At 37.3% G+C, this 13,013-nt stretch overlaps 1 protein-coding gene across 4 annotated transcripts in view; it reads left to right on the forward strand.

The window, feature by feature from the left end:
- The window catches only part of LOC128862972 (uncharacterized), a 68,584-nt gene that overhangs the window by 42,009 nt on the left and 13,562 nt on the right, over positions 1 to 13,013 (forward strand). Inside the window, exons 5-6 of one of the 4 annotated variants that reach the window (XM_054101833.1) lie at positions 4,427 to 4,775; positions 10,811 to 12,241. The exons of 1 other annotated variant lie outside the window; for it this stretch is intronic. In XM_054101833.1, coding sequence (XP_053957808.1) covers positions 4,427 to 4,775; positions 10,811 to 11,118 — 657 coding nt within the window. In that variant the 3' untranslated portion in view covers positions 11,119 to 12,241. Of the gene's footprint in view, positions 1 to 4,204; positions 4,776 to 10,810; positions 12,242 to 13,013 lie in introns of those variants that run through there. 2 more of the 4 variants (XM_054101835.1, XM_054101834.1) reach the window with 2 other exon arrangements.

Below are 13,013 nucleotides of genomic sequence, written 5' to 3' on the forward strand. Positions count from 1 at the left end.
CCGATTCATTAAAAACCTGTCTACTTAGAATAGTAAACCTACGCCTGGATAGAGCAGGACAATGGGATAGAAGGTGCGAGATCGTCTCTTCCTCTTCTATATCTGGACAGCTTCTGCAGAAGTCGTGTGTTTATGCACCCATCCTCTGGGCGAATCTACCTATTGAACAGTGCCCCATTTTAACTGGGATCAGTGTGCTAAGACTGTGCTTATTTTGGCTTAGCAGAGATCTGTGCGTTTGTGCACTGCTTTGTAATACTTTCATAACTGGATTTTCAGCTAAATAGCCGCGTCAGAGGACTTAACCCCACTTTAAATTAAATTATTTTATCCCAGTAGCTCCTGGTAAACGGCGCCCATTTTCGTGACTCTATGTTGATTTAAGCTCCATTTCGTCACACCAGATTACTGAGAAGTTTATTATTAATTTCACTGCACCAAAAAAAAATCTAATGTTTACATTTTACTTTAAGGACCACGTCAATCGCATTCTTTTAGGGGAGGATTCTTTTGCTGAGGACTATAAGGCCTATGTCGCCCGTAGAGAACCAAGTCGTCGTCTCTATTAAAATCAATAGAAACTGGCTTATACCTTAACTCAGCTGAAAGCGAGCTGTATCTGCAAGTCTCCCTGTCAAATATCCATATTGACTGTAGTTGTATCGGCTGGAGTAGAAGGGTCTTTCCAAAGTCACGCCCAGATGTTGTTTTAAAACAAAAAATCTGAATTACTTCAGATTTCACTATCTGGTAGGACTCAGAAAGCGCTGGGTACTCCACGCCATTTCATTTCGAAACTCGTAGCTGTGTTTACCGGTCATTGGACGATCGGCACGCACACGGAAAAGCTAGGTTTATCATTTTACCCCCATTGCAGAAGCTGTGGGGACCTTTCAGAGAGGCAGACTCTTGAGCACTTTTTCTGTAATAGTCCAGGTTGGACAGCGATTAAAGTCACTGGATGCTCCTTTCTTTGACAGAATGGGGCAGTGCGCCAACCTAAATCCCATCAATCTTCTCTATTACATCAACAGCTCTTCCTGGCTGTAGATATCTATTGGAGGTCTCATAATAGTATCAAGCCGACGATTTAGTGCCAGAGTGGTGCTTCAACCATTTCATTTACCTAACTACCTTCACAATTTTTATTCAAAATACAGCTCATAGCAAAGACATAGTTTAAACATCCAACATGAGCACGTCCGTCTGCAGGTATTAGGTTGAGGAATAAGTTCCAAGTGTTTTTTACCGCAGACTTTTATTTAAATACAAAACAATAATTATATCAATAAGTTAATCAATTATACATTCAGTCTGTTGTCAAATAAGTTGTTGAGCAAGTTTTTAAGGACCTCTTTGTTGTCGAAGTTAACGCCCTTCATATGGTTTGGCCGGGAGCGGAAAAAATGGTAATCGGTCGGTGCAAGGTCGGGAGCATACGGTGGATGCTGACGGACCTCCCATTCGAGCTCTTGGAGTGCGGCTTTGAAGACTTGTGCAACATGGGGCCAGGCGTTGTCGTGAAAAGGTATGATTTGACCATGTCGATTTCATCTTCTCAGTCGAACAGCCTCATTCACGCGGTGTAGCGGGGCAACGTAGAGGTCCTTGTTGGCCGCGGCATTGTTTTCGAACATTTCCCGGTGCACCATGCCCTCTCAGTCCGACCAAACACTTATCATGATCTTCTTTCGATGAAGATCCAACTTGACTCTCGACTTTGGAGCCACACACTCCTTTCTTTGCTTCATATTGATGTATAGGCACCATTTCTCATCTCCCCTGATGATTATGATCGCGTGTTGCTCCATCGTCTCATCTCATCCCGCCCGTATGCTGAGCAGCAATTTGAAGGCGTCTTTCCTTATTTTTTTCTTTGAACTCGTGAGGCATCCAGGCTCTCAAGGTAAAATATCGGTAAATCGCTTTAAATGAAGATGATTGAGAATCTTTTTATAATCGCAGTTCATTTTTTCCGCCAATTCACTACTGGTTTGGCGACCAGTCTCCTTGTGATTTGAGTGATTTGAGATGTTTCTCATCGAATTCAGAAGGCCCTCCGTCAACGATGTCAAAGTCGCCAATCGCCCTTTTTGAACTTTGCAAACCATTTCCGTGCTCTAGGCTCGCCTATGACACCTTCTCCATACACGTCGCAAATGTCCCGGGTTGCTTAGACAGCTTTTTGACCGTGATGAAAGTCAAAGAAGAGTAACTAGGTGTCGAAAATGTTGATTTTTACCCCCTGAGTATTCCATTTCTAAGCCACAAAACTAATAAAAAATTAAATAACTCAATAGTATATTAGTTGTAACATAGTTTTGTAGAGCAGGAAGATTTATATCGAATGAATACTTACCCTTTGCCAAACAGCAAAGAAATCGTTGTAAAGTAAAATAAAAGATAAAAACGCTATGAACTTATTCCCCAACCCAATAAAATTCGCCAAACATTCGATTCGTGAATGCGAGAGCGTCGTTGAGAACGACGAAATGTCGATGTTCAAAGTTGTTCAGCAACTCTTTGCGCTACAGCAGCAGTATTTTCAACAGAACGTCCAGTTTTTGGTCTGCCAGTCCCTTTTAATATCCTCGACAGAAACAGTTTCTTGAAATTCTTTTACCAAGCTTTGAATTGTCGACTCATTCGGATGATTTTTTCTACTAAAAAAACTACGAACTTTGCGATATGTTGTTCTTCATTTTCATGAGAAATTTCAATAATTTTCTATCAGGCAAGTTATCCATGGTTAAAATTGTGCTTCTGTATGCATGAAAAATGTCAAAGGTGGCATAAAATAAGGCGCCGTCAAGGAATTATTCACTGACATTTAGGCGTCACTTTTGGAAGACCTTTTAAGGGGACAGATACCTATAAACGGCCAGATTTTCCCGGATTTTCATTAAAATTATTTAAAATGAAGAAGTCAATATATTTTTTTTTTCAAAATTGGCATACAGTTTATTTATAAATATATTAAAGTAATATAAAATTTTTCTTTTATTTTAATCATTTAAAATGGCGGATGTACACTTAATTCTTCCAGGTCGCAGCGGGGCTTCTCAATTGGCGGGCATCGTAGCATCGGCGTCAGTGATTTGAATACAAAAATTTTTTTTATTTATTAAAATCATAATTTCTATATGAATTAAAAAAAATGGAAAAAATTAATTTTGGGGCGAATTTTCCTACTATCATATTTTTGCATCGAAAAAATTTTTTTTTCGAAAAATTTTCGAAATTGTAAATTCACATAGAAAGTAATATCATAAAAAAAGATGTGTGCAAAATTTCAGGGAGATCGGTCAATAACTTTTCGAGTTATCGCGTACGCCAATTCGAAAAATATAGTTTTGAGAAAAACGCGTCTAAAATACATGAAAATTCCTCTCTCAGCGCTCGAACGAAAAGAATAGAGTCGTCACGGTTGACGATCTATAATATAAGAAATACTTAAATTTACGCTCTAAAAATTGTTTGACATATTCTTAAAGGATTATATTAACATTTTATGAAAAAACAAAAAACAATTTTTTTTTCGAAATTTTACAGGTATCTGTACCCTTTAAAATAAAAAAAACCATTCACAGCGTGCATGAGCTGGTTATGCCACTGAATTCTTACGCGTTTTCTTGCAAGGAGAGTAAGACAGCCCTTCTCTCGTGCAGTCTCTGGCTAAGACATGCAAGTTTTTTATGTATTCTTATCAGTATTAAGGATCACAATTTTTTTTTTTTTTTAATTTTTAACACATTTCTTGAGCTTCAACCACACACTTTTTGTCCTTTTTTTATGTTTTCTTATCAGAATTAAGGATCGCATTTTTTTTATTTTTTGGTAACACATTTCTTGAGCTTCAACCACACATTTTTTGTCCTTTTTTTATGTTTTCTTATCAGTATTAAGGATCAAATTTTTTTTATTTTTTTTAACACATTTCTTGAGTTTCAACCACACATTTTTTTGTCCTTGTCAGTGTCAAATGGATGTCCGATATTTTGTTGTGTTCCGAAAATTGAATGTCAATCTCTGCCACTCGCCGTTATACGCTGCTGACGCAAAGAATATGATTTATGAAATTTTTTTTTTGCCAATACAAAGTTGAATATTTTTTGTTTGCACCATTTTTCTTGCTTTTTTCTGGGTTTTTTTTGTCTTTTTTATCGAAGCAAAAAACTCAGAAACACGCAATTGTCACTTTCAGTATTGTTGTGCCTCTCCGCTTATCGTTGCTTTGTCCTATCACTCGCTGGCTGCCACTGCACTATACACAAATGGAGAAAAAAAAATCTCAAAAAACTTTAGTTTCTAAAACACGCACTGAAGTTCAAATTTTTCTTAATTTGCACATTTACATACACACACACATACATACATACATGCATATGTGAAATGTTATGGAATTACGAAAGAACAAATTTTGCAGCATAAATTTCATCGCTATCGCTGTGATAATCCAAAATGTATGCAAATATTCACACCACCCGCCAGCGATTTCAAACACACACGCAATTTACGCTGGTGGCGCAGTCCATATTACAAACACCGCGACAACGAGGGCACCGATCTATTGGTGTGCAACGTTTGTGACGAAACCCAAAAACTGGAATGGTTTTGGACATTCAACGCTGCATTGAGCGACTGTGATTCGATTGAGGTGCGTTGCAAGTTGTATGCGGCCGTTGAGCGCGCCGAAACGCAACTCGTTGAATTGCACGAATGCAAAGTCGCTCTGGCGCGCCAATTAGTCGAGCAATGTTTATTGATGCATCGAGGTACGTTGTACATACAATACTACAATAATAACAATAACAATTACAATTACAATAAAGCTAATCAATCAATCAATCAACTAATCATATTTTTTTAGTCAACTAGTAAATAGTCATACAAATCATACATACGAATTTAGAAATTTTTTTTTAAGTATTTATTGTGAATATTTAGACAAAAGCTAGTCGTATGTATTTAATTAGTTTTTAGTATACTTTTTCCGCATTACACATACATACATATAAAATAGTAGGTACAAGTATTCATAGCTACATGGTAAAGTAAAATTGTAATTAGAAACCTGAGTGAGCACAAGCGCGTAAAAACTTTTGAAGTCACTGAAAAAAATTATGCGCAAAATTTGTACAGCACCAACAGACATTTATTCTGAAAATAAATTACAAATGTTTTATCTTCAAAAATGCAAATATTCATTGATATTTCTTAGCTAGTCGTTGTATTTGTAATATACCCTAATTGATTGACGAATATTTGGCAGAGTAACGTCAGTAATTATAGCTATGTAAATATTCCGTAATTGAGGTTATGTTAATTTGAAGGCAAAGTATTAGAAGGCGAATGTAAAATATTTAAAATTGGGTAGCGTAAAAAGTTCGTTAAAAACGGAACCCGCACGTGATGTACACGAAATAGATTCCAACCCAAATACAAGGTGAAGACCAAAATAAACAAGAGTGGCGTTAGTGCATTGGAAGTTACATCCCTAGCTGACTTCCAGAGAAAGCTTGGTAACATTCGGTTCAGTGGAAGCGAAGTTATTGCCTCTAAGGTGTCAGTCTGTTTGTGTCATCGGTACAAAAATGAGTTTCGAACAAAGAGCTAATATCAAATTTTGTTTTAAAATCAGTTAAAAGTTTACCGAAACATTTGAGTTCGTGAAAAAAAATGTATGACTATGATTGTCTATCTCGTGCCAGAGTTCATGAGTGGTTCACACGTTTCAGAGGTGGATGTGAGGACATAAATCACAATGAACATATGGGCTGCCCAAAATCAGTAATCACCCAAAACTCCACCGAAATTGTTCATAAATTTATCAAAAATGAATCAAAATCATCGTCGAAATTCATGGAATCGGAGTTGAATATCTCCAAAATATCAATTTAACGCATTTTAACTGATCATTTGGGTTTACGAAAGATATGTGCACGTTTCATTCCGCACAAGTTAACTGAGGACCAAAAATTGCTTAGAATTCAACATTCGAAAGACCTCATCAAAGAGGCGAGAAAAGATGAGAGCTTCCTTTACAACATTGCAACTGGTGATAAAACGTGGTTTTTCCAACATAAACCTGAAACTTAGAGGCACAGTACCGAATGGAAGCCCCCCGATGAGTCACCACCCAAAAAATCGCGTTAGGAGAAGTCAAAACTCAACTCGATGCTCATTTGTTTTTACCATTCCAAGCGAATTCTCCACAAGGAGTTCGTGCCAACGGGCCAAACCGTCAAAGCAATTTTCTATTTTGGCGTTTTGAAGCGTTTGTTACATTGCATTCGTCGAATACCGCGAAGGAGGAGGCTGGCGCTTACTGCGTGATAATGCACCATCACATCGGTCCACTCTTGCGACTGATTTTTTGACTATAAATAGCATTTTAACCTTCAACCACTCACCGCATTTACCTGATATGGCTGCCTGTGACTTCTACTTATTCGGAAAATGGCATTTAGCCATGAAAGGAAACCGTTTGCCGTCCGTAGAGGACATCCAAACGTATTGCACCGATATAATGAAGGACATTCCGGTCAATAACCTGAAACACTCCTTCGAAAAGCTTTTAGATCACGCAAAACAGAGTATCGAGGCCAAAAGGGACTATTTTGATAAATAAACTCGAAGTTATTAGAACAAAGCTACTGTCGTTTCTATTTTAGCTTAGTCTTTTTTATTTTGGACTTCACATTGTAGATTAAATTAAGAATTTTCAGTATCCCGAGCAAAAACGTAACCTGTGAAGATAATTGCCAGACTTTCAGATATTAACAGTCAAATAAATATAAATACAAGTTTCCCTTTTAGGCGCTATATCTTCCGATGTATACATTACAGACATTATGCACACTATACCTATATATGCAAATGGCGCTTACACCTCTTTCAGGTGTTTGGACGAGCTCGTCTTCTCATTTCTACCTGAACTTTTAAGCCAATTCCGAACGGCAAATGGGTAGTTTTCTCATGGCAAAAATGCACTCCCATCGACTTTTATTACTTATTTCCATCGCTGCACAAAGTGCTATCAGGTTAAAAGAGGTTGGGACATGGTAGCATTTCTAGACAGTTAACACGGTATTTCTCTGAACTTCTAACAGATCTCTCGATCCGCAAACTGGAGTTTGGAGCTTGTACCAGGGCAATCTCTCCAAGGAGTGGAACGAGGAGAAAATCTGCACCGAAACTGGTACCTCTGTCTTCACTGGCGGCTCCAATATGGAATCAGGAGTCGGAACCGGGGTTTTCTCTAAATCAGCCAATTTATTTCTCTCCTTAAAATTGCCGAATACTGCTAGTGTTTTTCAGGCAGAAGTCTTTGCGATTTGCATGCATGCCTAGTGTTTAGGAAGCGTGGGAGCGGGAGGGAGGGATACTAAAGTTTTTTCCGACAGTTAGGCCGTGATCAAGGCACTGACGACGCCATAGTGCAGATCCAAATTGGTCAACTCCTGTAAGGAGGAGCTTAAATATCTTCGGTCTTCTGGTAAAATTTCTCTGATATGCGTTCCAGGACATAGGAACTTAGAGGGAAATGAAATTGCTGATGAGCTTGCCAGAAAGGGGACTAAATTAGTCTCAAAGATCTCCTGCCCGGTCATCGGCATCAACCTGACTGTTGATAAAGAAAAGTTGCGCAACTTATTACTCAGGACAGCGCAGAAAAACTGGAGCTGCATTTCCTCATGTGCTATTTCGAAAACACTTTGGCCGCACTACAATAGGCGCAGGACTCGAGAAAGTCCAGGGTCTCCACGCCATTCAATTTCCAAATTCGTAGCTATATTTACCGGTCATTGGACGATCGGCACACACGGGGAAAAGCTAGGTTTACCATTTAACCCACATTTTAGAGAAGGAGACTGTTAAGCATTTTCTCTGTAAATGTCCGGGGTTTTTTTTGTTTTTTTTTTGCGCTGAAGTTAGGTTAAAAATGCCTTCGCAACATATAGTAATCGTCGTTACTGCGTGTGTGATTCCACTAAAAATATCAATTCCCTCCACCCCGGGACTGCCTCCGTATTGCTTCGGGGTAGAGCGCCAAGACGGCGTCCTAAGAAGGACACTTACTTGCTCACCCAGCATCCAGGGTCGCCCATTTTGAAAAACCTGTGCTCAATGCTCTTCGGCATAAGTTCCATTTCACGCCTCTTTTTTCGGATATATCCTCCACGAAATTTGAGACGGCATTCCGGGTTTGACAGCTAGACGAGTAAGGTTACTGGGTGCTCTTTTCTTCGACAGCCTGAGGCAGTGCGCCAACCTTAATCTCATCAATCTTCTCCATTACATCAAAAGCTCTGGCTGGCTGTAGATATCTGTCTATCGGAGGTCTCATAATAATATCAAAACAGCGCTTTAGTGCTACTTTGGGAGCGCCAGACTGGTATTCCAACCATTTCACCTACCTATCCAATTTATAAAATTTAATCTTAACAAATCAAGATGATGTTGCCGGATGGGTTGTATATGCCATATATTATACAAGCTATTGATCTCTATATCTCGTATATCGGCACTTTCTTACCGAGCTTTTTAGGTTGCCCAACAATGGATAGAGAAGAAAAATGATTACGTCCCCTAGAAACTCATTTCCTTGTGCATGACTTCAAATCTTATTAATAACAAAAACATTTAATTCCCTTTTATACCCAGAAGCCAAACTATATTCCAAAGACAAAAGCGCATCATTTATTTCATTTCAAAGAACAATAGATAAATATAGTAAAAACAAAACATATGGTGACACTATGAAACATTTTTAGAGTTGTTTTTCGTTTGAATGAGGCCCTAAAATGGCTGATCCACTGAGTAATAGGCCTTCATATCTATTAAGAAACTTTGGTTAGATAAAATTACACGATTACACAATCTTAGAATAATACAGGGTTTTCCAATAAGGGAGTACCGATTTTAAAATGGAATAAAATTCTTCTTGATTTTTTGATTTTGTTTAGTGACGTAATGTTTGCCCAGTTGGCGCGACACAGTAGCCGCCCAAATATCATCGTTGCTTATAATATCAGGCCAGAATATCCACACTATCTTTCGTAGGCAAGAGTGGAGATAATGCACATCCTTGCCTAACATAGGTTTGAACTTCGATACTACCACTTAAAGCATTTTCTTCTTTCACGCGGCATGAAGCGCACGAGTGCAATTCTTTTATGATGGTGACAATTTCCCAGGCACTCCTTTGCATTCAAGAGCTTTCCAGATTGCTTCATGATTGAGAGTGTCGAACGCTTTCTCGAAGTCGATGAAGCAGAGGTAAAGAGCCGGGCGCCACTCAACCACCTGCTCCACGATCACTCTCAAGAAGTTTACAAGACCGACGCAGAGCAGTGGGGACGAAAGCCTACTTGTTCTTTGGGTAGTCCCTTATTCAATAAATTGGACAGCCTTTTGTGAATTACGTGTGCTATTACTTTGTTCACCATGCTTAGCAACGTGATTCCTTACCAATTTTTGCACTCAGATAGGTTACCCTTCTTCGGGAGAAGGGTGACAACCCCCTCTTTTAACGCAGACGGCATTCTTTCCGAGTTCCACATGTTTTTCAATAAGGGCAGAAGTATCCGAGCGCTTATCTTAGAGTCAGCTTTTAGTAGTTCCGGGTTGATGTTATCGGACACCGGAGCTTTGCAGTTTTTTAGAGACTTTATCGTATTTATTATGTCTTCTTGCAATGTGACGTTGGCAGCTACACGACAGAATGGGCTGCAAGTGCGGGGCTGACAGGAGTTTCTTATAAAAGCGCTCCCAGATGTTGACTTGCTTGTCCTTAGATATTGTTGGCTCGCCGTTTGTCGTTTTAAAATTGGCGTTTGTTAATTGTCGCATCGTGCGATAAAGGTGTCGGGCATGCAATAAAGCCTGCGCTGTAGTAGCTAGGTTGTTGCTCCACAGTCTTTTATCAGATCTGGCACTTTTCCGTATCCGTCTGTCAATAAGGTTGCATCGTTGCTACAGCTCTGTCTTACATGATCTGGTTTTCGCGCATGTAAGGCAGAGCTGCAGCAACCATACAACCAAATACCTTTGCCGTCGATTTCTTTTCTTTGAAGTATAGATTTAAAAATGCATTTATAGATACTGTTATAGATAATTTGAATTTGAGCCATTTAATCTGTAAAAATATTTGTATTTTTAGATTATAAGGCGAATAAATGAATATTAAACGAAAAATTTGATAGATATCGACAAAAGAACGTGGCCGCCACAGGCTGTCAACATCGATCCGTACTTATTGGAAACCCATTTTTACTAACTTTAATGAAAATGAGTTGTTAGAGTAACTAAGATTAAAGTTTTAAAAACCCGTACTTATTGGAAACCCCTTTATTACTAACTTTAACGAAAAGTGAGTTTTTAGAGTAACTAAGATTAAAGTATAAAAAAGCAAGCACATAAAATTTGTATAGCGTAGATTTTCATTTTTAATCTAATTCTACATACTTTACCATAAATATATAATATTCAAAATTATTTGTATATACTTGTATGTATATTTTCAGAGCTTTACTAATATTAACTACGTATTTTCTATTTCTTTCTCTATTTCATATTTACGATTTTTAAAACTGCGCGCACAAAAAATTGTATTACTGATCAACTTTTTTCCTTCACTATTTCCTAACTTCTATTACTGCCAAATTTTGTCTCCTCTCAATTTTTTCTTTTTGTTTTACTTCCAAACTCCCTCACTCACACATCTCTTACGCTTACCGTTCATTCGAACTCATTTTCCAACATCCAACCTAACCTCGACGCTTCCACAAAATAATGTACGCCGCAGAAGGACAAAACCCACTCGACGATTGGGAGTTCAATAAGCTTGGCTCGATTATGCGCAATGCTCTCAATATTGTAGCTGCACAATACAGTGTCTTTAGCATAGAATATATACAACACATGTCCTATTTTTGGGACATAATGGCACTTAGCAATTACAAATGTAGCGATAAGGAACTGATGCAAATGTTACAAGCACTCGAATATATACCGGACGAATACAAGGAGATCTTCATCAACTACTACGACGACTTCATAACACCGAAATTCGCTGAGGAAACCTACACCAGTCTCATGGATACGCAAGTTTAGGCATTCAACGACAAATAGCGCAACAAAAATATAATCAAATAGAACAACAACAACAAATACAGATGGAAACGAACTTTCAGCATACAGGACGTTGACATAACAAACCAACAAACCAAAAAAACAAAAAACTGTAACTAACTTTAACTATTATAACTATAAGAAATATAAGAGCAATGCTGTAATTTAAACTCAAAAAACTCGTTACTCGGTACTCGGTAGAAAACAAAAACACCCACAAGCAACACACAAACAACAGGAATGACCAGAACAACACAACCTTGATTGTAGTCTCAATATTCAGAAACAGAAACAAAAAAATGAATGTACTCTTTTCCTCTAATTTCAATTTTTGGTTTAGAAAAATATCTTCTTCATGCGGAAATACTCGTTAAAATCAATAGCAAAACAAAAAACAACAACCATTGTACTAGTAAACTAAAACAAATTACGCTTGACGTCAAAAAAAGCGGTTAAGTGAAACACTATTGAAGTAAAAGAGAGGAGAAATGTGCTGAGAGAGTCAATGAAACTCTACAAACGAGAACACACAAAGCAAACAGTTGAACGTGAAATGCATTGAAGCAGAAAAGAGCGATGAACATTAAAAAGAAATTTTCAAAATAAAAATTTCGTTCTTAAAACTGCAATGGAAAATTGAAAATCGGTTTAGAGTCAATTTTTCAGTGCCCATTTAACACAACCAAATTTTGAAACTAAGTTTTAGCTTGCACGGTTGGCAGTCATAAACACAAAAATAGAAAAAAAAATCATTCTCACGACAGTCGGTTCTACGTTAGCGTAACATCCCGGAATTATATCCAACTGCAGCAAAGGATGATAGCTACCAGGTTTGCTCGTTAGGTATGATGAAAAAACATATTTTTGAGGGGAACTTTCGTCATGGGGATTCTACGTCATTCGCTTTGTGTTTCACAAAACTTAACTTTAGCTTAGTGAAGCACAAAACGGCATATCAGTCAAATTCGCTCAGAGCCGAATCTGCCGGTCTGCTAGGTAGTACACCTCTAAAAATTTTTTCACCATGCACTGCAGCAGCAATCCCCGTACATGCTGCTACATCAACAACAACAAAAACATAAAAGCTCCACATATTGACTAGTTTTGATTTAGTATTTTTTTTCCAAAATTTTTTTATAAAAATATAGTTTATTCTGAACCAAGGATCCTGTTAATTCAACTTTTGAGCTTTACACAAATTTTGATAAAAATTCCAAACTTTTTAATCAGAATTCGGAAAAAAAATTCAGCCCATTTTTGAAGCGGTTCAAAATTATGATTGATTTTTAATAGATGTTCCTCCTGATGATATTGCGCATTTCCTCCTTATGATGAATGACATTTATTTTTTTATATGGAGAAAAACCATAAAACCATAAAGAAAAAATTGTTAAAATCTACTAACATTTTCAGCCACTTAAAACTTTCCGTTTTATGATCAATGACATTTTTTTTTTATCGAGAAAACCCGCAAAACCGTCAAGCAAAAAATTGTCAAAAATCAACCAAAATTTTGAGCCACTTCAAACTTGCCGTTTTTTACAAAACTGTAAACCCAAATTTTTGATTTTTAAATTCTGAATAAAAGTATGAAATTTTTATAGGTATTGGATGAATTTTCAGAGAATTTGCACAAAATCTGAAAAGTGGATATGTGTGGAGTTTGTTACAGAATAAAATATATTTTTATAAAAGAATTAATTAAAATTAATTAAAAAAATTTAATTAATTAAAAAAGCAATAGAGTCAAAATCTACCAATATCTGGTGACCTTATCTTTATGTTACTCATTTTATAAACATTTTTTGTTGTTGTTGTTGGAGGAGGAGACAATTACTCGGGTACGGTTTGTCCATTGAACTAAAACGCAGAGATAT

Source organism: Anastrepha ludens, chromosome 5 (genome assembly GCF_028408465.1).
Source record: "Anastrepha ludens isolate Willacy chromosome 5, idAnaLude1.1, whole genome shotgun sequence".
NCBI classification, from domain to species: Eukaryota; Metazoa; Arthropoda; class Insecta; order Diptera; family Tephritidae; genus Anastrepha; species Anastrepha ludens.